This window comes from Chrysemys picta, chromosome 7 (assembly GCF_011386835.1).
Source record: "Chrysemys picta bellii isolate R12L10 chromosome 7, ASM1138683v2, whole genome shotgun sequence".
NCBI lineage: Eukaryota > Metazoa > Chordata > Testudines > Emydidae > Chrysemys > Chrysemys picta.
In genome coordinates this window covers 100,586,748-100,609,328 of record NC_088797.1, presented here as the reverse complement: position 1 = coordinate 100,609,328, position 22,581 = coordinate 100,586,748, and the positions used below count along the sequence as shown (strand labels likewise).

At 39.4% G+C, this 22,581-nt stretch overlaps 1 protein-coding gene across 9 annotated transcripts in view; it reads left to right on the top strand.

Annotated features, from left to right (window-relative positions):
- INPP5A (inositol polyphosphate-5-phosphatase A) overlaps positions 1-22,581 on the top strand; it is a 435,774-nt gene that overhangs the window by 370,493 nt on the left and 42,700 nt on the right. For all 9 annotated transcript variants that reach the window (XM_005305326.5, XM_065552136.1, XM_005305323.5 and 6 more), the window contains 2 exons: positions 8,165-8,260; positions 8,834-8,908. In XM_005305326.5, the coding sequence (XP_005305383.1) occupies positions 8,165-8,260; positions 8,834-8,908 (171 nt within the window). The remainder of the gene's footprint in view (positions 1-8,164; positions 8,261-8,833; positions 8,909-22,581) is intronic.

Here is a 22,581-nt window from a genome sequence, read left to right as displayed (position 1 = left end):
TCCAACAATCAAGGGAAGCTATTTGTGTGGCCTCTTCTGGAAAAGGACTTGCTTTCTTACCAACCCCAAGCCAAATATTTCAGAGACCTAAACTAAATTTTAAGATGGGCAGCTATAACTATTTCTCCAATTCCAAGTCCAATTATATAGCTGTAATTGAAGAATGCGTATTCCAAAATGGAATGCCGCTGAAGTGTCAGACAGAAAACAACAGCAGTAGAGTTTTTAGGGGTTGTGTCTTAAAAATAGAACACTTAATGTTCAAGTTATTTGGAGAAGTCCGCTGGAAAATTAGCCAGTGATAATTCTTAACACAGTGAATGTTGGTTAACCTGTTGGCAATTCAGAAAACTTTATATGGACAGAAAACTAGATATGATGTTCCTGTTTCTAGTCAGTTCACTGTTTATTAAAAATTCATTAATTCAAGAGGAAGCAGTGTTGTCCAGTAGACAGAGCATAGGGCTGTGACTCAGGAGAGTGAGTCCAAGGAATTGCACTTCTCTCTCCTTTGTGATGTGAAGTTTATTCCAGTCAGCGGATGAAAAGTGCTATCTTAATGCTAGGGTAAACAACAAACAAAAATAAAAGGTGTTTTACATTGTCCTACACCCTTCCCCTTGTGGTTAAAAGTAGGTAGTGCAATATTGCCAGCCAGACAATTTCCTTAGAGTTTTGTGGCCTAACTTCAAAGCCACACAAAACTTCAGTTTCAAACTGTTATTCTTGGGGCCAGTGTGTGAGAGAGTGTAAAAAGGAAAAAGGGATAGATTCTAATGAAAACTGCGTGTGTGTGTGTGTGTTAACACACACACAACACATAGTGTGTCAGGCTCAGTCCCTTCTGCTTTGCTTTATCTTTAAGAGAAGATGTCAGTCCCTCCCCTGCTTACTCTGCAGGCTGGGTGAGAGGAAAGGAAATGACATTGTAGGTACCTATCCTGTGTCCTATCCAATTCCTGCTTTTCTTTTGGGATGGAAATTTGCTTGACTCTGTCCCCCACAAGTCAACTGTAGATGTCAGAAAGAACCCAGGACATATTTAGTGATGTATTATTAACAGTGATCTAAAAGGTTCTTAAGAAGAGAATGTTCAAATGGGTTTGAAGCAGAGTGTAATATAAAGAGTTGTACTGGAGTAAGGGGCAAGTCCATATCCCAGCATGCAGCCCAGTCATCTCAGCTGTGCCCCGATGAGATTCATAGAAGGAAATGGAGAGGAATCTTGCTAGTCTGGCACCAAGCAAGTCTCCTCAGCAGATATGTTTGAGATTTTCAAAGTTTAAATTTAGATTTAAAGGGGTATTTTTAGCATAAAAGCGACCATCACTGGCGCTGCTCAAAGAGATACTTTAAAACTGAAATAAACCTTTAAAAGCTTTAGATACACTAGCAGGCCCTCTGAGACACTACAACACATCCCATGGAAGTCTGTAGGCCAGGACTTCAGTGGTGACATCAAAGGTCCTGTAAGTTGCACCGTGAGGTAAATCGGTCATAAAATTGATGTAAGTGGCAGCACAGTGTAATTTGCACTGATTTGGCATAAAAAAATATACAAGCCAGGTATACCTTACATACCAAGGGGACAGAAGGTGATATAACAGGAAAAGCAACTAACAGGATGGTGTAAAATAAAGCAAGCCTTTGCTTTAGCTTACTTCACACCATCTCCAACACTTATGGGGTCAAAAACTTCAGTGGATGCTGTTGCTGTACCTGCTTATGCCAGGTCAGAATATGGTCCTGATAGATTATAAAATTAGTATGACAGTAATTTCGCATGCTGACTGAATGCCCAAACTGGGCAAGTTAAAGTATGGTTACCATACGTCCTCTTTTTCCCGGACATGTCCGGCTTTTCGGCAGTCAAACCCCCGTCCGGGGGGAATTGCCAAAAAGCCGAACATGTCCGGGAAAATGGCGGCTCTGCTCCTCCCCGACTCTTCGGCTCTGTTTAAGAGCCGGGCTGCCCGAGCGCTACCGGCTTCGGGCAGCCCCCATGCCTCCCGACCCTGCGCCCCCAGCCGGGCACTTCCCCTCCCGGGCTCCGGTGGCGCAGGGTCCGGAGGCACGGGGGCTGCCCGAAGCCGGTAGCGCTCGGGCAGCCCGGCTCTTAAACAGAGCCGAAGAGTCGGGGAGGAGCAGAGCCGCCGCGGCTGGAGGCTCTGCTCCTCTTCGGCTCTGTTTAAGAGCCGGGCGGCCCGAGAACTACCGGCTTCGGGCAGCCCCCGTGCCTCCAGACCCTGCGCCCCCAGCCGGGCACTTCCCCGCCCGGGCTCCGGCGGCGCAGGGTCCGGAGGCACGGGGTCTGCCCGAAGCCGGTAGCGCTCGGGCAGCTCAGCTCTGTTTAAGAGCCGGGCTGCCCGAGCGCTACGGGCTTCGGGCAGCCCCCGTGCTTCCGGACCCTGCGCCGCCGGAGCCCGGGAGGGGAAGTGCCCGGCTGGGGGCGCAGGGTCCGGAGGCATAGGGGCTGCCCAAAGCCCGAGCGCTACCGGCTTCACGGTTTGCCGGGCAGCCTCCAGACCCTGCGCCCCCGGCTGGGCGCTTCCCCTCCCAAGTTCCAGCTGCGCTGGGGAAGCGCCGGCCGGGGGCGCAGGGTCTGGGGGCTGCCCGGCAAACCCTGAAGCCGGTAGCGCTGGGGCAGCCCTTTCCCCCTGGCTGGGAGTGGGAGGGAGGAGGGGGCGGAGTTAGGGTGGGGAAGGGGCGGAGTTGGGGCGGGGCTAGGGTGGGGAAATGGGCGGGGCCAGGGCCCGTGGAGGGTCCTCTTTTTTTATTTATGAGATATGGTAACCCTAGTTAAAGTACTTTGTGACATGCCCATACATATTTGTTTTCCGTCAGATTAGGCCATCATTTATGTCACTTCTGAATTTTGGCCCCTGGAATGTAGAGATTTGGATTTATTTTTTCCTTGTGACTATTTTAGACCTAATCATGTCTCTGAAATGTTCATGGTGTTTCTATTTCTTCCCCAACCCCTCAACCTCCCACACTGGTTGAGTTTAGCCTGAATCAAGGACACTTTGTCCAGCTGAAAATAGGAGTATATTCTTTAGTGTGGATTTTCATTGTCTTGCATTGGGCATTTATTGCTGCAACTTCCATAAACGTTCATATAAGTTATGTGGCTGAATATCTATGCACCATAGTGAAATGTTAACCCTAAATTTCTATTAGAATGGTGTGTGTACAAAAATTAAAACACTAACATGTTGATTAAACATAAGCTCCTATCCAAAAGTTTTAATTGTGTATCACTGACTGGTGAAAAAAGCTAGATCAGACTCTGGCTTTCTCCAGTAAACACTCAGGGTCTGAATCTGATCTCTTTTACTCCACTGAGTTCAGTGAAATTACTCCTGATGTACACCAATATAAGTGAGATCAGAATCAGACCTTCACAGATCAGAAACAGCCTGAACAAGACAGATGTTTCTGTACTCCTGAAGTAGCAAGTCCTCTAGCTCTCAAATTGTTTCAAATACAATTTGCCTCCTATGAAAATAAAAAAGCATTTGGTTGTCCTAATTCAATAAATGTCAGGCAGATTTTTTTTCAAGAGCTGTTTCAGGAAAAGTGGCTAAAAGTATTTGTTTCCTAATTGAGATGAGCTATGTATCTCTCTTACATCCTGTCAAAATCTACAAGAGATTTAACTGAAATAAAATTTAGCATCTTAAAAGATTATTTGGTTACTGGTATGTTATTTGGTTCAGTGTCTTAGCCCTTTTTCTCTTCTGTGCCTTGCTACTTCTAAAAAGAAACACTTTTGCTAAACCGATGAAGGTTCCTTGGAAATTACTGAGACTTATTATGAATTATAGTTGCAGTTGTTGCTGGAACTTTTTCATTATAACAAGACACTGAAAATGTTCCAATTATTTTATTTTAGAAGAATTAATAAGTAATAAAACAAAGTTTCCTAAGAAGATTATTTAAATCACATGGGAAAAGTAATACACATATTTAGATTCTTAAGCAGAGATAATAGGAAAGTTTGAATCCATATGTGTTGGACATAGCATTTTTTCAAAATCTTTTTAATTTAAGTAAGTACAGGCATGCAATAAAAGACACAAATCACATATCGGAGTTTGACATAGAACTCTAGAAGGTGACCAGAGAATAGATTTGCAAAATAAATGAGAAAACACTATTGCAGTTTTCAGCAGAGGGTTACACTAATGAGGAAAAAATGGTACGATTTACTAGTTTATGGTATTTTCTGTATATTCAGTGAAGGGTTGCCATGTTTCAATATGCATATGTGTCTTTGTTGCTGACAGAATAGTTTTATTTGGCACTGCAGAATACTGTAAAATATTTTAATGCACTGCATTATAAAGTTAAGCAGAAGAATTTTAAAGGTTGCATTTATTCTGCAAATGAAAAGATTCATTTCCTGAAGACTGCAGAGCAATGGCATACAGAATTAACTTTATAACTTTGCATAGTGGTAAAATACAGTAAATTCTGAGTAAATTGATTACATCAGAAAAGTTATAGCTGTGTTTTACAACTCTATATAGATGAATGTCACAAGTATTTTTTATATGTTACTTTGAAGAACCTACAGGGTCTACCTGTGTGGATAATCCAAGTAAAATTGGAATAAGGTATGTCTGTATCCTAGCTAAAGGATGAAGACTGAGTGGCAACTCTCCTGCAAGCACTGTAGCAATATTTAACTTGCAAAAGAAAAGCAAGTGCCTGAAATTAAAGAAGGGAAAAAAAACTGGATAGAGGCTTTTTGCTATCTGGTTTCCCATCATCTAAAAAGATGCCTTTAAAGAACCGTAGAACATTGAAAAAAGCAGCATGTTTTCATAGCATTTTGATTTTTTTAACCACAACAAAAAATCCCTTCATAAGTAGACTTGGCTAAAAAGGCACATGTTCCTGAAAGTTTTCTGCTTGGGTGACTACGACTTTGTAGAAATTGAAAGGAGAGGAAAAAAGGAATGCTCCAGCTTGTATAAGAAATGAACCTTTGCCCAATCACTTTTTGTTTGCAAATAAGGTAACTTTTTGTGTGTGTGAAATTTGAAAGCAATAAGGTATGTGGGTCCTTTCTCTTTATTGGTTCTCAAGAGTCGATCAGATTTTTATTCTTTTAGAGCAGCCTGAAGTTGTGAGATAAAGCAGCTCAGAAAAAAATGTTCTCAAGCAGATGCCTTTAAGAGACAGAAATCATGAATTTCTTGAATTGCATCCACTCTGGGGGTGGCTACAATGACTTTTTGACAGTGACAGTAACTCTGCCTTGTCTTTTTGAGCCCTTCTTTGGCCCATTCACTCCGGAAAGCTGCTTAAGCGCACTTAAGCGCATTAGCATTTGGATGCTAGGGGACCATATTGACCCTCATTTGGAAAGTTTAAATGAGTGAAAGATGGAGCGATTTGTTAGGGCTTTAGAAACCAGCTTTAGAGAGCGGCGGGTTTTCCGCTTTGGTTTGTTCGGGTGCTTGTTCTAATCTGGTGCGCTGTTTAAAGGCGACCAGACTGATTTGTGACACATGAGTCCAAAGGGCTATTTTTTTGGGCTTGACCCGATTAGCTAATCTGTGCTTTGAATTTCAATGGCTGGTATCAGAGGGAGTGCACTTTGGGAATGGCTCACTGTTGGATTACCTCATTGGTAACTGCATACAGACACAGATGGCAAAATGTTAATTACTTGTCAAAAGAGACAAAATGGGATCTAAGGTAAATTGTGGTGATGTGTGGAAAAAGTGATTAGGTCTATGTTAAAAAATTAAATGAAATCAAAACTGCAGCTCCCCGAAGGATTTGGCATGCCACTCTTTCACCGTCCTCTCTGCATGACCTTTACCAGTTTAGTTGTAACTTCTTCCCTGTGTTCGCAGAAGCCTGATCCACTGAACAAAAATGGTCTGAAAAATTGTGACCACAAACACCATTTTGAGGGTATTTTGTGTTACTATAAGCACAGATTTTTTTTCCTCTAGTGAGATTTGTGTTTTTCAAACATTCCAACAGCAGTGTTTGTGCTGCTCTAGATAATGGTTGTGCCAGAATTTGCATTATGAGTCCCTCTTGCCAGGGATTTATAATTTAGTGTAGTAACATTTATGAAGGGTGAAAAATTAATATCCAGAGGAAGAAGTTCAAGAGGAAATATTTTTAGCAAAATGAGAAGGGGAAATCAATTAGCAATGTTTAAGTTCATAGGACTGAAGAGAAAGATCAGATTTATTTGTGCTATATTTTTCTTGTGATACACTCAGAAGTCATCATCCTTTAAAAATGAAATTTTATGGCTTGTTATTATTATTATTTATCAGTATTATGGTAGTATGTAAGGGTCCAGTCAAAGATCATGGCCTCGTTGTGCTAGGTGCTTTATAAAGAGTAAAAATAAATAAATAAATCTTTAGATATTCAAGGATGTGTTTGGTTATTTTTGTTAGGAAGTACATTTGTTGTGAAGAGCAGTCACTGCAGATGTTCAGCATCTTCTTAAAAATAAATGAATAAGTGTTTTTGCAAATATGCTAAAAATCCCATTACAGTCTTTCTGATACACAGTGCATTTCTAAAATAAGTCCAACATATGTATTTTTTCAGGAAGGAAAGAAGCAAAAAGTAAAATGATAAATGGAATTGATGGTTTTGTGGCTAAAGATAAACTGGATTCTATTTCAGACTCTGCTAGAGACTTTCCAGGTGACTTTGGCCAAGATAATACGAGGCAAATTCTGTTCTGATATTGGTGAAATCCTGTTCATATCAGATTCCTATGTGGCTTAAGCAGATGTTATCCCACATCTGAATTTGGTTTTAGCTTCAGTTTCCCCATCTGTAAAATGGGATAATGATACATTTGTAACTCACAGGGGTATTATGAGAATACATTCACTAAGGATTGTAAAATGCTTTTAGAGCCTCAGATATAGGAGCCTTAGTAACTATAGAAGCAGAAAATATTTATTTTATTATTAAATATTATGCAAAACCAAAACTAGTTTTCTGGCCAGCATGAAAAAGAATAAAAATGCACTGCAAGTAAATCCCCACTTTCTTTGTTCTTACGTTAATTCCTGTCTTGTGCACTATTCAGTTAGGAAGCGCTAACAAAATAAATCTCTATGCAAGAAGACATTTCCCGTCAGCTCTCCTAACCCTGCATCATATCTGGGCCCAAATTCAGCAGTCTGTTCTGTTCATCAAAGCACTTACCCATTTGCTTAACTTCAATAGGGCTTAAGCATATGCTTAAATTTAAACATATGTTTAAGTGCTTTGCTGAATCCTCCAGATTTCCATCTGTAATTGAATGCAACAGAGAAGTCCCTTTCACAATAGGCATACCTAAAGCTAATTAATACAAAGTGTTCTATAACATTAAAGCTAGTCTATAACCAGACAAATGGACGAGAAATCAAAGACAAATCTGACACTCTGTCTGGAATTCATACTGTTGAACCTAGATAAGTGTTAAATTACAATATATTTTATCCCAAAGCCCTGAGACCCACAAAATATTTAGGAGTACAGTGCCGTCACTTGTTGAGAAGGGTGGTCATACAAGAGGATTTGCTTCTCCAATAGACTTAGCCCCTGCAGCCAATTGCAAAGTTATAAAAGTTTTGTTGGTTTATGTTTATAGATTGAAACCACATTTGAGCATGAAACTTTTACAATAGATTGTCCGGGGTTCTTAAATTGCTACATGTATTACTGTTTGTATATGAGCTTGAAGTTCCATCAATTCACTTTACAATTTTTTAAGGAAGTGGTATGTGAAAAAACAAAATTTGGGGGCTGCTGGGCTAGCAGGAAATGGCTGTTGAGGATGGTCACAAGTAATGTTTGAAGTGGGATCATGTAATACGGTCAAACCTTTTAAAGTAAAAATGCACAGTACAATGAGTTAAGAAGTTAATGTTTGCTTTAAGAAAGAATTCTCTTGGTTTTGTCAGTTTGTGTCAGAACATTAATGTAGCTCATTAGTTAGATTTTTAGTGAATGGAGATACATTAAATTAATTGTGTTTTGTATTTAAAATTGACTTTCAGCAAAAACACACTTTTCACTGAGCATTGGATCAAGCCCTTAATGTTTATTGATTAAGAAGGCTACAAAATGGGGGTTCATCTTTCTGATAAAACTATCTCTCTCTTGCTTTCTTTTTTATTAGACACTTTGTACAAAGGCTACAATGCAGACTATCCGAGCAGCTGACACCAATGAAGTAGTCAAGCTAATATTCCGTGAATCTGATAATGACCGAAAGGTATGTAACCGAATACAGACATATCAGAGAAGATTGTTGAATATCTCCTTTTCAGATTTGCAAACATCAAAGGCAAAATTTATCTCTGGCTGTAATTTCTGGAAGTCACTTATCAGGGATGAATTTAGCTCCAAAAATTTAGTTACAAAATGTAGGCTAAGATAACTTAGCACCTGATCCTTTAGGGTGATGAGCATCATCTTGCAAGATTGGGCTCTTAGGTGTGAATTATTGTATGATTTGTGATGCAAGTGAGTTTTTGGTAGGTTGTATTCTTTCCTGAGAGGCACTTTACGTAGCCCTGCAAAAATTAGACTTACACATCATCATTTAGGGGGAGAATATAGATGTCCACACTCTTCAGAACTGTTTGTTTAATCTTGTTAGCTGTTTGCCAGTGAACCAAATGGACTGATTGATAAGGAGAGAGATTTAGCGATCTAGAAATTTACTTGATTTTTAAAGGGCTGAAGTTACATAGTTGAGAATGACTGACTGCCTAACTCATATGACCACTTAGGCCAGAAGTTCTTCCCTGATTTTTTTTTTTTTTTTTTTGCTTTACTTTCTCAGGTTATGTTACAGTTAGAAAAGAAGCTCTTTGACTATTTTAATCAAGATGTTTTTAGAGACAACAATGGCACTGCGGTAAGTTTGTGGCTATGCAACATTTTAAAAATAAGTAGTTTTTTACATTACTACATTTATGGTGGGCACATGAGATTGGAAGTGGGACCCGCTTGGACAAAATAGCTCAAAAAAACATGGTAAGTTATCTTTTTTGGGGTCTAAATATATTATGGTGGATGGAAAATTGATATTGACTATCTTCACATATCAATATTTTTCTCGTTTTGAAACATTTGGTCCAATCTATGCTTTGACAGAGCCTTTCTTTATATTATCTCACTAAAAATTCCGTCCCATTTCCAATTCCATTTGACAAATAAGAGAAATGAGAACTTGTCCCTCTACATTTATCTGTTTTATTTCTCTTAACTTTTTTAATATCAACTTGAAAGCTTATAATTTTATTCTTCTTTCAGTACAGCTTTATCTGCTGAAAAAAGTCACTCCTCTTTATTGCAATTCATAATATACCAGTGGCATTTCAAATGACAGTTTGGACGATTTCCCATACATGAACCACATGCCCATACACACATACTTGTATGCAAACTCATATGCAGACATGATACTTTAACATATTACATTTCAAAATCAGCTGCCATTTCGTTCACACACCAAGAAGCAGGAAATCTTCCAGATCAAGCATGGAAGGAAAAAGATAAACGATATAATGAGCCATTGGAGATAATCTAATCTTCATGGTCTAGTTAAACACGCAGCACCATGATCACTAAAAACAAACTACCTATCTAAAAGGATAAATGTTCCTATACCGAATTCAACCAAAAAAATCCATCGCATCCTTCATCAACCAGCGGTCTTGTACCAGCCTGACAGAAATTTAATTCAAGCTGGCTCCTGAAAATAATTATTGTATTTTAAGAGTAGTAATCATTGGTCGGGACATGATTGAATGTGTCCATGCCTATTGACTTTTTCTATGATTTATAGCTTTGTTTAGTCGATATTCCCATCGAAATTGTATAATTAATTATAAGTGGGGCTGTCAGGTCTGCAGGATGGAGTGCCCTGATGAGTATTTGGGAAGATTAAATTTTCCTTAGCTATACCGATGCAAGGCTTGGGAATTTTCACAGCACTATGGCTGTTGGATAAAGATGTTTTCTGTGTGTTTAGCAACTGCTTTAGCTCAAGATCCATTGATTTTCTGAGCTCTTTTTTATCAGTGTGGTGTCTCTTCAGTAACAGTGGAATTTGTGCAGATGTGACAAGACATGACAAATATTTATTATAAACAGCCTACTTTATCATTGTCCATACACAGTTATTCCGTCTTTTTTACACTTTAATCAACAAAAAGAATTCTTAAGATAGATGTAGAAATGGTTATCATGTTTATGAAAAATCTAAAACAGATACAAATTATCAGTTCAGCAGAAATACTGTCGCTTCCAGTCTGAAATATTTCAGGTCTAATATTTTCCAAACTTCAGCAACTGTTCCTGTTTCCTCCACAAAATGGCATGTACAATGAGTAAGTGAAGACCCCTCTATATCATTCTGTTTTAAAAAGATCAGTGCAGATAGCAACTTTAATAAGGTATGTAGTAAGATAGAAAAGAGAAAATTCATGTCAAATCTCTAACTAATGCAATATTATCATAGAACATCAAGTGAAATCTACCTTAGCGTTGTAATGTACTTCAAGGACCCAGTTCAACTCTGGTATAACTCCATTGACTACAATGGAGCTACAGTGCCTATGTGCTACAGTGGTGAGTGTTACAAAGAAAGTAATGGGAAGGATGGAATGCATGAGTCACATGAGGCTGAACTTGGCTCTGATTGTCGCATTAATTCCCAAACATAGTGAGTTTAAGTGGGCATCTAAAAGTAGTATCTTTGAGATAGAAGAGCTTAGAAACACTGATCCTCAGGTCCAGCCAAGTTCTCCTGTACAATACCTGTATGTCCTCCTGATCCAGAGGCTGGCCTGGGACCAGTTCAGCTCCAAGGACAAGTCTGAGACGCCTCAGGGCTATTCTAACTTGTGCCAGCAAGTAAGTGCCTCCCAGGGGACACTACACTAGCTGAGGATTGTTAGAGTTCTGTGGTGTTCCGGCCACTCTCCGTTTCTGGTTATGCTCCCAATGCACCCAAAGAGCAGAGGGCTTACACTGTGAGGGAATTCCTCAGCTGGCTCATTAAGCCAGTTTCATGACCTCTCTGCACCACTGGAGCAGGATCTACAATCAGGTCCAACATTCCTGGCATTGCACTATTATGTGTGGAAAAGTCAGCCACCTTAGCTGTACATTTGGATTTGCCAGTTTTACAATGATAGGCATAAACAATATCATATTATCATATCTTCGGGTGAATGTCACAATTCAGAGTTTTTTAAATAAATCCACACTTTTCCCATATATTTTCAAACTACTTAAAATAATTTGTACTAACTAATTCAGGATATAACTAATTATTTGCTACAAGATAGCTCATGTTCAAGAATTTCCTGTTAACTTGAAAAACGTTGGAAAGAAAAACAATTCAAGGATAATTAATTATGTAACCAGAAAAAATCATAATTGTTATTGATTTGTGCAAAGGAACCATTAATTAAATGCTGTCAGTTCAGTAGCCAATTAAATAAATATATAGCAGGAATGTAAAAACTATTAATGACTGTAGGAGAATGATTAAATCGTTAAAAATATTTTATAATCTTTAACCACTCTCAAAAATGAAAAATGGTTCATATATTCATATATCTCACATAAACTATATTCATGAACTATATCAGCAGGAAAATCATATTTTGTCCTCATGAATTTGACCATTACTGCACTATAGGAGTTTTCAATCAACTCATTATCCTAACAGCTTTGAGGCGGATCCTGCTTCCACTGCAGCTAGAGGATAGTTTGGCCATTGACTTCAATGGGAGCAGAGCAGGCTTTTGTTGATGTCGTTGAGCTATCTCGTGTACTGCTTGTAGAAACTGTGTTATGACTATATGGGTATAACATTTGTCCTCCTTTCTTGCTGCATCTTCATGAAAAGACTGTCTGTGCTTCTTCCTCTGTCTACTCTGTTCTTTTGGGACCTAGGACTCAATCCTTCCTAGAGATAAGTCATCCAGAGGCACAAAGGAGATTTAAGGCTGCCGTAGGCAGACAGCTGAAAACCTCTGCAGCTTGGGGGAATCCTTGGCTGCCTTTACACTGTCTACTTCCTGCATCACAGATACATCAGGGGCACGCTAGGGGCAGGTAGGGATAGGACCAGAGTGCAATGCAGTCTGGTGATCCTAGGCCAGTTGAATGATTCATACGGAATTGTTCTTCCCAGCATTTGTGTTTGGGTCCAAAACAGGCCCCAGCTGATTTTAGGATTTCCAGGTGACGTAACATTATTTCTGCCCTGCCACTTTTTAAATGCTTTCACATATTTCATGCAGCAGTCTGTGGCAGCAGATCTGCTGACTCCCTTTTCTAGGTCAAGGAAAAGCCCAATAACCTTTGGCCATCAGACACCATGAAAGGGAAATGTTTATATATTTCTTCTTACTGTACCTTTTTGATGGGATAAGACAAAATGAAGGCTATGGCTGTGTTGTTTTTGTTTTGTTTTGTTCACATCGACTGTCAAATACCCACTTCTTCCAGCAGATCCCAAATAACAGTTTCCAGAGAATGGAGAATAAATTCCTATAACAAGTACTTCATCTAGCTATCTGGCCTCCTGTCTTGTATACAACAAAAGATATCTTTCTTGGGGCTTAATCCCTTCGATCCAAAAGTCTTTTTAGATTAACTAACGTACATAAGAGGAGAGAACTAGAATGTGTTATAAAAATGGTTCTAGTTATAAATTCTCATGATTGTGTTCTCCATATGTCAAACAAGGATTTAAAGTAATTATTGAGCTAATTAATTTGAGATTTTTTTTCTTAATGCAGGTATTAATCTTTTCAAAATGATCAGCAATTGCTGATTTTTTTAAATATTTCCAGGGAAACCTAAAAGGATTTGTGAGTGTGAGAGGGAAAGAGAGAGAAGTTTAATCCACTAGGGACCTTTATTCAGCTTTTTTGTGTGAATATGTGTGCTCATGAAGTTAAGGAACTGGCATCACTGAAAATGTATTAATCAACAGACAAGATATAGCACAATGCACTCTTCCCAATGGCCTTGGCTCTGACCCTTTTAAAGATAATGGGAATGCTGTCCACTAAGAACTAGATTAGGACGATCAAACGCATTTCATCAGGATTTGACTTGAACCATGATCCCAGAGGTGAAAAGGCAGAGGTTTATCCACTGAGCCACCTAGCCCCTGTCCAGATAAAATCTTGAATATGATGTATAAGGGGCAAATTAAGATAGAGAAAGGAAATTGATTGCTCAGGATCACAGTTACCAAGGACTGGGGGAGAGGGGAACCTATACACCTGAATCTGTCATAGCAGTCTTCTTAATTTAAAGCTGTACTCTGAGGTGACTGTTTTTCACATAATATAAATGAGAAAATGACATAATGCAGCCCTCCTTCACTTGAAAACACTATTCACCTGCTTGGATTTTTGTTAGCTCAATGCAATACTCAGTCAGTGTGCAGTGGGGTGGGTTCTAAAAGTCCAAAATGGGGACAATGCAGGGAGGAAATCTAATGATCTGACCAATACGTTCCACTAACAAATGTCAAGTCAGTAAATGTTTGGGAAGCTGGGTTATACAATTAAAATATGTCTCTTTCTACAATATACCAGGGTGTCACATCAGTACAAGACTGGTGTTCCACATTCGTTGATTATTCTCTTGTATAATTGCCCTGAACACTTCACAGTCACAAAATTACCAATAGTGCCTAATGATTCTTCGCTCCACTGTGCTTTTCTCTCTACTACATGTAAGAATCAAAACCAGTCCATGTGTACATGCAGCAGTGTCGAATACTGTTCTAAAGCATTCCATCTGTCCTCGGATTAATATAGTCAAATGGTGGAAATCCTTGTGTCCATATCTGAAGTCTGAACTCTGGCACATAGTCAATTTAATCCAACTGACATATTTTGATGTCCAGGTAATTTTTTTAAACTGAACTGCATATAAGATAACACTGTATTCTGTAGCACATTTGTGTATACCCAATTACCCCGAAAGCCCAATACTGTAGTCCTTAGATAAAATTCTCATTAACAACAATGAGAAAGTTGCCTGACTAAAGACTGCAGAATCTGGACCAAAGTCTTTGTTCAGCTACTGTGTATTTTTTTTTAGATTCCCGTAAGTAATGTATATAATTCCTACATTTTTATGCCTGTATCAAATTGCAATCCCCAAATCCACATGTACAGCACAGGACATTCCACAGTGCTAATTTCCTAAATTCATGTTGTATTTTATTACCAGAGACTTTTAAAAATTAATAGACATGTACAGTAAATCTATCAAACTTTAATTAGGAATATCCTACTTATAATGTTTTTTCTAAAAGTTAATTTCTCTTCCGACTTGTATTTGGTGTATGCATATATAATAGGATATAGTGTGTATGTATAAATACAGTGCAATTGAATTGCCATCACAAGTGTTAACAATATAAATAATCTAAGTGTCTGTTCTAGCAGATAGCCTTGTAAGAGCTATTCATGGAAGTAAGGTTTTACAGGATCAGATCCTTGAAATCAAGGGGCTCCATGTAGGCACAGGGATCTATAGAGTCAGTTACAGGATGAGGACCTTATTAAGATCAAGCTAAGCACAAAAATGTTCATTTTGACTCTGAGCCTGATTTGGAAAGATTGCAATATTAGTGTAATAATTTTTTATTCAACAGCAGCTACCTAGAGTAAGGGATATACACTTTTGAGTAGACTTCTTTAGGAGTTAGAATAGGGACATTCAAACTTGGCCCAAAAACCTGAACTCTCACCTAGTTTGTATACAGTGGAGCAGATAATACTGACCCCTTTGTAGTGGCTCTGCTGAAATGAAGATGGAACATTGAATGATGGGTCCTGTAGTCTTTGTGTTTTGTGCCTCAGTTTAAAAGATGCAAGTGGCCAGGATGCATTTTAGAATACCTTGGACTATTTTTTGTTTAACCCTGAACTCAGAGATCTGGGAAGGGAGAATTTAAAGTTCCTTCTTGGGAACTACCTAAAGGCCGTGCCAAAATTCAAGTTCTGAAATGAAGCACTTTCTTCTGAACATATCCCAAAATAAAATGAGGAGTGGATCCTATCTGATGTAAATCAGGGTATTAACAGCCGTTTTGAGCTAGCAGTACATTGCTGGGCATAGTGCGTGTTACCTACAATCCAATAGAGAAGTGTGTGTACTGGCTGGAGGACCAGGAAAAACAGTGTCTAGTATACATCATGAGGTACTGAATGGCTGCTAGGGAGGGTTAATGTATCATGTGAATCTTTCCGAAGCATTTCTGTCAGTGGCTGGCCCTCATGCTGCCCCTGCTCTCAATTTCTTGTGCAGTAGCTCTTAAGCACACTTGAATAAACCATTACTCATGGCTGACATTAAGAATAACTGAAAATCCCGCAACATACGTAATTTGCATTCATCAAATGGTCCTCATACTTATACTGTGGCCACACCCTGACGCTAACGGTTCTAACCCCATGTCCTGCCCACTTTCCCCCACACTCATCAGTGCTCAGTTCACAGCAGGGATCAACATCATCATTGGCGATCCCTTGATTCGAGGATGATCTCTACCACAGATTTACCTATAGGTCCTGAGATAGCTCAGGAGTCCAACAGCAGGGATAGAGGTTGCTCATAGGCCCTGAATCAGGAAAACACTTGAGCGCACATTTGGAGTTAAGTACATACTTCAGTGTTTCCCTGAATAGAGGTGCTTTCCTGAACTAGGACCATATTGCTGAGCTGTAAGCACATTCCTCTGCACTGTGCTGTATGTAGTCTCCCATCTCATACAGAGAGGTGTCATCCACCTCTGTGGCACCATTTATTCCAACCTCAGGCTGGACCTTACAAAGCACTCTCAGGGGAGGGCAGGGATGTGCATCTGAGGAGGGGGAATGTGGGGAAATAGATAAGGAGAAATGGTGCCAAGATCCTTATGGAAGAGTATTATAGAATTTTAAAAGGATGCAACCAATAGAGCTCTATAGAAATTACTCTAAAAATCTATGTATGTAGTGTAGTTGTAGCTGTGTCAGTTCCAGGATATTAGAGAGACAAGGTAGGTGAGATAATATCTTTTATTGGGCCAACTTCTATTGATAAGAGAGACAAGCTTGATAAGAGAGACAGGACAACAGCAGAGAAGCTTGCAGACAGTTAATACACCCTAAGGTTACTGTCACACTTCCCTCGCCCTTTTCACATTGGGGGAACTTCCAGAGGCGCCAGGGAGAGAGCTCCAGAGCCAGTGCAGACACATGGAGCTGCCATGCAGATGACCCTGGCCTCCTGCACACACAACCCTCCCATGGCATAACCCTAGGAACACTCCATAAGTGGCAGTTCCCCTCAAAACCCTTTTCCTACAGGTAAACTCATGGAGTAGAAGTGAGGTCCCAAAGGACCAGAGCAGGGCATACATAGAACTTATCTTTAAAAGGGGAGACAAAGAAGACCTGGAGAATTACAGACTAGTTGGCCTAACTTCAATTCCTGGAATGATACTGTAACAGATTATTAAATAATCAGTTTATAAACACCTAGAGGAAAATAGGGTGATAAGGAATAGCCAGCATGGATTTGTCAAGAACAAATCATGCCACAACAACCTAATTTCCTTCTTTTACAGGGTTACTGGCCTAGTGCATGGGCGGGAGGGAGCGGGCGGGTGGAAGCAGTAGACATGATGCATCTTGATTTTAGTAAGGCTTTTGACACAATTCCACAACATTCTCATGAGCAAACTAGGGAAATATGGTCTAGATGAAATAATTATTAGGTGGGGTCATAACTGGCTGAAAGACAGTACTCAAAGTGTAAGTATCAATGGTTCGCTGTCAAACTGGGAGCGCATATCTAGAGAGGTCCTGCAGGCCTCAGTCCTGGGTCTGAAACTATTGAGTAATTTCATTAATGATATGGATAATGGAATGGAGAGTATGCTTAAAAAAAATTGCTGATGGCACCAGGCTTGGCAAGGTTGCATGCACTTTGGAGGACAGGATTAGAATTCAAAATGACTTCGACAAATTTAGAGAATTGGTCTGAAATCAACAAGATGACATTCAATAAAGACAAGTGCAAAGTACTACACTTAGGAAGGAAAAATCAAATGCACAACTACAAAATGAGAGTAACTGGCTAGGTGGTAGTACTGCTGAAAGGATATGAGGGTTATAATGGATACAAATTGAGTATGTGTCATCAATGTGATGCAGTTGCAAAAAAGGCTAATAACATTCTGGGATGTATTAACAGGAGTCATATGTAAGCCATGGGAGATAACTGTCCCGTACTGCTCGGCACTGGTGAGGCCTCTACTGGAGTACTGTGCCCAATTCTGGGTGCCACACTTTAGTAAAGATGTGGATAAACTGGAGGCAGTCCAGAGGAGAGCAATAAAAATGATAAAAGATTTTGAAAACCTGACCTAAGAGGAAATGTTAGAAACTGGCCATGTTTAGTCTTGAGAAAAGAAAACTGATGGGGGACCTTGTAATAGTCTTCAAATATGTTAAGGGCTGTTATAAAGACAATGCTGATCAATTGTTCTCCGTGTCCACTGAAAGTAGGACAAGAAGTAATAGGCTTAATCTGCAGCAAAGGAGATTTTGGTTAAATATTAGGAACAACTTTCTAACTATACGATTATTTAAGGGAATAGGCTTCCAAGGGATGTTGTGGAATCCTCATCATTGGAGATTTTTAAAAACCTGTTTGACAAACACCTGTCAGGGATGGTCTAAGTTTACTTGGTCTTGCCACAGCGCAGGGAGTTAGACTTGATGACGTCTTAATGATCCTCTTGCCATGGCATTTTGATGAAAGTTGATGATTTGGGCTCAAGTCTGATTTTGGCCTTTATGAAATGGCCCAGCTTAGCCTGAACTATAGTATTACCACTGCAATAGTAATATACAAAAAGTGTGGCTAATAAACATTTACATGTAATAGTAACATTACAAGATAAGTTACAGAGCCTTTTCCTGTAAAAATGTTGTCACACTTGAGTGCTGGCTACCGTTTTGTGATATTTTCTCTTTTAAGAGGAAGAAATTTAAAGAAGATTCAAAATGTAGAGTAACAGACAATCTTACTGACTCCTAGTTAGAGAAACACCTGCTGTAAACAGATTAAACAAATCTGTGTTTGAGAGTTTTATACCCGAGTCACAGACCACTATTTCCCCAAGTCTTTCTTTGAAGTCATTGGCAGTTTGGTTTGAGAAAGGACTGCAGAATCACTCCCCAAATATTTCCCTCTTGATTGTAAAGCTTATATTTTCCACAAGTCTTTTAAAGCGTGTGCACTTTACATGAGTTACAATGGCCAGATTTCACATATTTTAATTTTCTAAGGTCGTTTCTGTGTGCTCATCTCCTTTTTTAATTTTTTTGGTCTGAAACTTCATTTCCCTTTCACAGCTGTGAATTCTCTGGTGGTTGCTGCAGATGGATTTGATAAATGCTGCTAATATCACCTTCTGATCTAACAATGCTCTGACTTTGGTCTGTAGGTCTTGATGAGTAATTGCCGTTGTTCTACTCCAATGACTGAATTAAGTTGCCCTGTTATAAAGGGTTCATACTTCTGTGATTTTAGCCAAGGCAGCTCATAGCAGTGTCCCTGTGGACATTGACCTTTTTCACAGTACCTTTTTACTCTTAAGCCTAAGCCAGCAAAATTGACATGGTTTCTTTAACTAGCTAAGCTGTGTTAAAATTCTTTGGTCATTTTAAATGTTCAAGTGAAATAATTTCTGAATTTAATATTCCATGTAAATACTCTCTTAGCCCAAAATCCTGGTCCCAGTGCACAGCCTGAACCGCTGTAGGGGAGCTGTTCTTCAGCCAGCACACCAGCTTCAGGACTGAAAGAGCTAATTGCAACCCCTCCACACTCTCCTACTGCATCCCCATAAGAGGGAATAGCAAGTGGATTTGCATAGCAACGGATTCACCAGCCTAGCCCAACTCTATATCTCTGCTGCCCAGTAGTACATGGGAGCACCTGAGTGGGTCTCTGCTGCATACAACTCCTGTGCACATTCCCCAGATTCTGCAACCACCGTGGGACTGATCCACACTGGTTCCACTTGAAAAGGCTATAAAGGAGGGGGCAGAGAAAACCCACCTCTCTCCAGGACTCTGAACAAGTATGCCAAGCTTTAACACAGTCACTTTTAACAGCCCTCTGGTAAACCCATGGAAACTGTAGTTTATAGTGGCAACACTCAGAGCTGCAACAGTGCCACTATAATAAACTGTGGGAACTCAACCCTGCCATCATTCTATACGCAGAATTCTGAGTGAAGTTACTGCAAGTTTTGTATGGAGATCAGTGGTGGGCCCAGTAATTGTTTGGGTACGTTGAACATTTGCATGTGTAAGTGGTTGAAATGAAGCACCCATTGGATGTTCCATGATGCTTTAGAAGTGCACTTGTTATCAATAACCTTATTGAATTATAAATGTTATAGGGGCAAATTTTGTCCCTCTCCTTCGCGCCCCCCCCCTTTTTTTTCCACTGTTGAAATATGTCCAGCTGTTCTTAAGTTCGAAGAGGCTTCATTATACCCAGTAACCAGAAATAATTTGCTTTAAGCCAATTATTTTTTTTTACAAATAAGTTATTACAATGTGAATAAAGCTTTTATGGTGGTATTGATCATGATATTTAAAAAAGATTAGTCACAAGTTCATGCTGATTAATATTGTCTCATTGTTTCCTTGTACTCCCCCCTCCATCTGTCTGTACCACTCTGGTGTCTCTTGTCTTGGGGCTGTTGTACACTACAGAGTTAGGTTGACTTAACTACATCGCTCAGAGCGGTGAAAAATTTCACGCCCTATGCGATGTAATTAAGCCATCCTAAATCCTGATGTAGACAATGCTAGGTCAATGAAAGAATTCTTCTGACAACCTAGCTACCACCTCTAGGAGAGATGGATTTACTATGTATTATAGTGACAGTAGAACCCGTTCTGCTGCTGTAGTAAGTAACTACACTACAGTGGCACAGCTACACTGGTGCAGCTGTGCCTCTAGTGTAGACAAGGCCCAATACTTAGAGTGTAAACTCTTTAAGGGGCAGGGATCATCTTGTTCTGTATTTGCACAACGCCTAGCACAATGAACTCCTGGTCCATAACTGGGGCTCCTAAGCACTGCAATAATACAGATAATAATAATAATGAAATGAAAATCATATGGTTGGTTAAATTAGTCATCGTTGAGGCTAATATGGTACGCATCCAGATATTTCATGACAAATGTTATATAATTAGCACTGGATTGCGAACTTGTCAGATTTCACTAACTAAGCAAGGTCAGGCTGTGGCCATTTGTAGACTACATCTACACTATGAACTACGGGTGTAATTCCCAGTTCACATAGATGTACTCATGCTGTCCTCTGAGCTAGCATATTAAAAATAGTAGTGTAGCCATGGAAGCACAGGCAGTGACAGCATCAGTATGGGCTAGCTGCACCAAGTACAAACCCACCTGAACTCCATGGGTGCACACTCTTAATGGCTAACCCATATCACCGCTGCCCATGCTGTCACAGCTACATTAGTATTTTTAACGTGTTAGCTCAGATGAGAGCTAGCATAAGTATGCCCACATGAGCTGGGAATCACACCCCTAACTCGTAGTATAGATACATCCTTTGATTGAAAACCTGAAGGGAAAAGCCAGTAGATAGTTCTTTCCTCTAAATCACATTCTAACCATTGTCCCAGTGTGGGATGATTGAGGACTTTATCTTGATTGTACCATTTTTTGAGTAAGACTTAAACCCAAGTACCTGAACACCATGGTCAGTAAAAATCCCACGGCAATGTTTGCAAAACTAGGGATCTTCTCTTTAGTGTCCTGGCCAAATTCTAACTCTGATAATAATATCCATCTTATATAAAATGACTATCATTTCTTTGAAAAAATCTCAATTAGTATAATATAGTGTTTCTGATGTTGTTATACATCTGCCATGTTCTACTTTATAAGTGGCTGTATTTCATTTTTAAATGAAGTGGTCCACCATGTTAGCAATAGCAGTAAATATTTGTATTATGGTAACACCTGAAGGGCCCAATCAGGATTGCACATTGTGCTGGGCATGGTACAGATACAAAAAGGAGACCATCCCTATTCTGTAGGGTTTCCAGTCTAAAGACACAAATAGACAAAGGGTAAGAAATGTGGCTACAACAAGGAAGCAAATGAGTATTGTGAAAAACTGGCGCAGATTTATTAGTTACATCATGTTTATGTAACATGTAATTGAAGCTCCTATGTGCTTGCAAAAAGGCCCATCAAAAATAATGATTTATTATAAAGGCCCAAATTCTGCAGTCCTTAAATTTTAACTCATTTCCTCACTGTATATGTCAGTGGGAGTTTGCCTGAGTAAGGATTATGTAAAAACTGATTCAGGACCTCAGAATTTTGACTCAAGAAGAAAGCTAAATGGAAGTACAGCAACTCCAAACTGCAAACTCACATAAATAAATCTATCAGTTCAAAAAAACATGTGCTACAATCTGAGCTGTATCTCACACTTATACATCAGTGTATCTACTGTGTGCACACATATGCATACTGTATATATTCACTGAGGTCCATTTGTATATGTGTGAGTGGACATGAGGCTAGGGAAATACAGGCAAATTATCTATCATGAATGGTTTATACCATCCAGCTTATAGAAACCTTGTGATTAAATAGTCATACTAGACTTTGTAGGCCAAATATTCTGTTATGTAATTCCTTTGCTATCAGTGGAGTTATACCAGTAGAGAATTTGCCCTGTATCTTTCAACCGTTTGTATAAAGTATTTAAGGTCAAGTTTGTTTGGAATAATGTACCTTACCTATGAAACTGTCTGCCTGTGTCATGCTGTCCCTGCATCAGCTTCCAACTATAATACACCTCTACCTCGATAGAACGCTGTCCTCGGGAGCCAAAAAATCTTAACGCGTTATAGATGAAACCGCGTTATATCAAACTTGCTTTGATCCACCGGAGTGTGCAGGCCCCCCCACCACCACCCCCCCGAGCACTGCTTTACCGCGTTATATCCAAATTCGTGTTATATCGGGTCGCATTATATCGGAGTAGTGGTGTACTTGAAACCCCGTTGTAATTGCTCAAATTACCCCAGCACTCCATATAACACCTAAAGGGCTTGGTTCTCAAGGATGATATTACAATGAGTAAATTAAATGGGCCAATATATTGATTTTCAGGCTTTCAATTGAATTTCTTTGTCATCTTCAAAACATGTAGGATGAACTAAGCTATATTAAACAAAGGTTACTATTACTGCAGTGAAATTATTCACAACACCATTTAATGCACAATATGAAAACAACTATGATCATCCTCAGAATCATTGTGCATAGCAATATAACTGGTTCATCCTTTTAAAATACAGAGATAAATAATTAAAAATAGGGGCCCTGTTCCCAATGACATTAAAGGCACTCAGCACTCAGAGGGTTGTGCCCTTAATTATTATTATTAATAATTATTATTTATATTACAGTAGAACC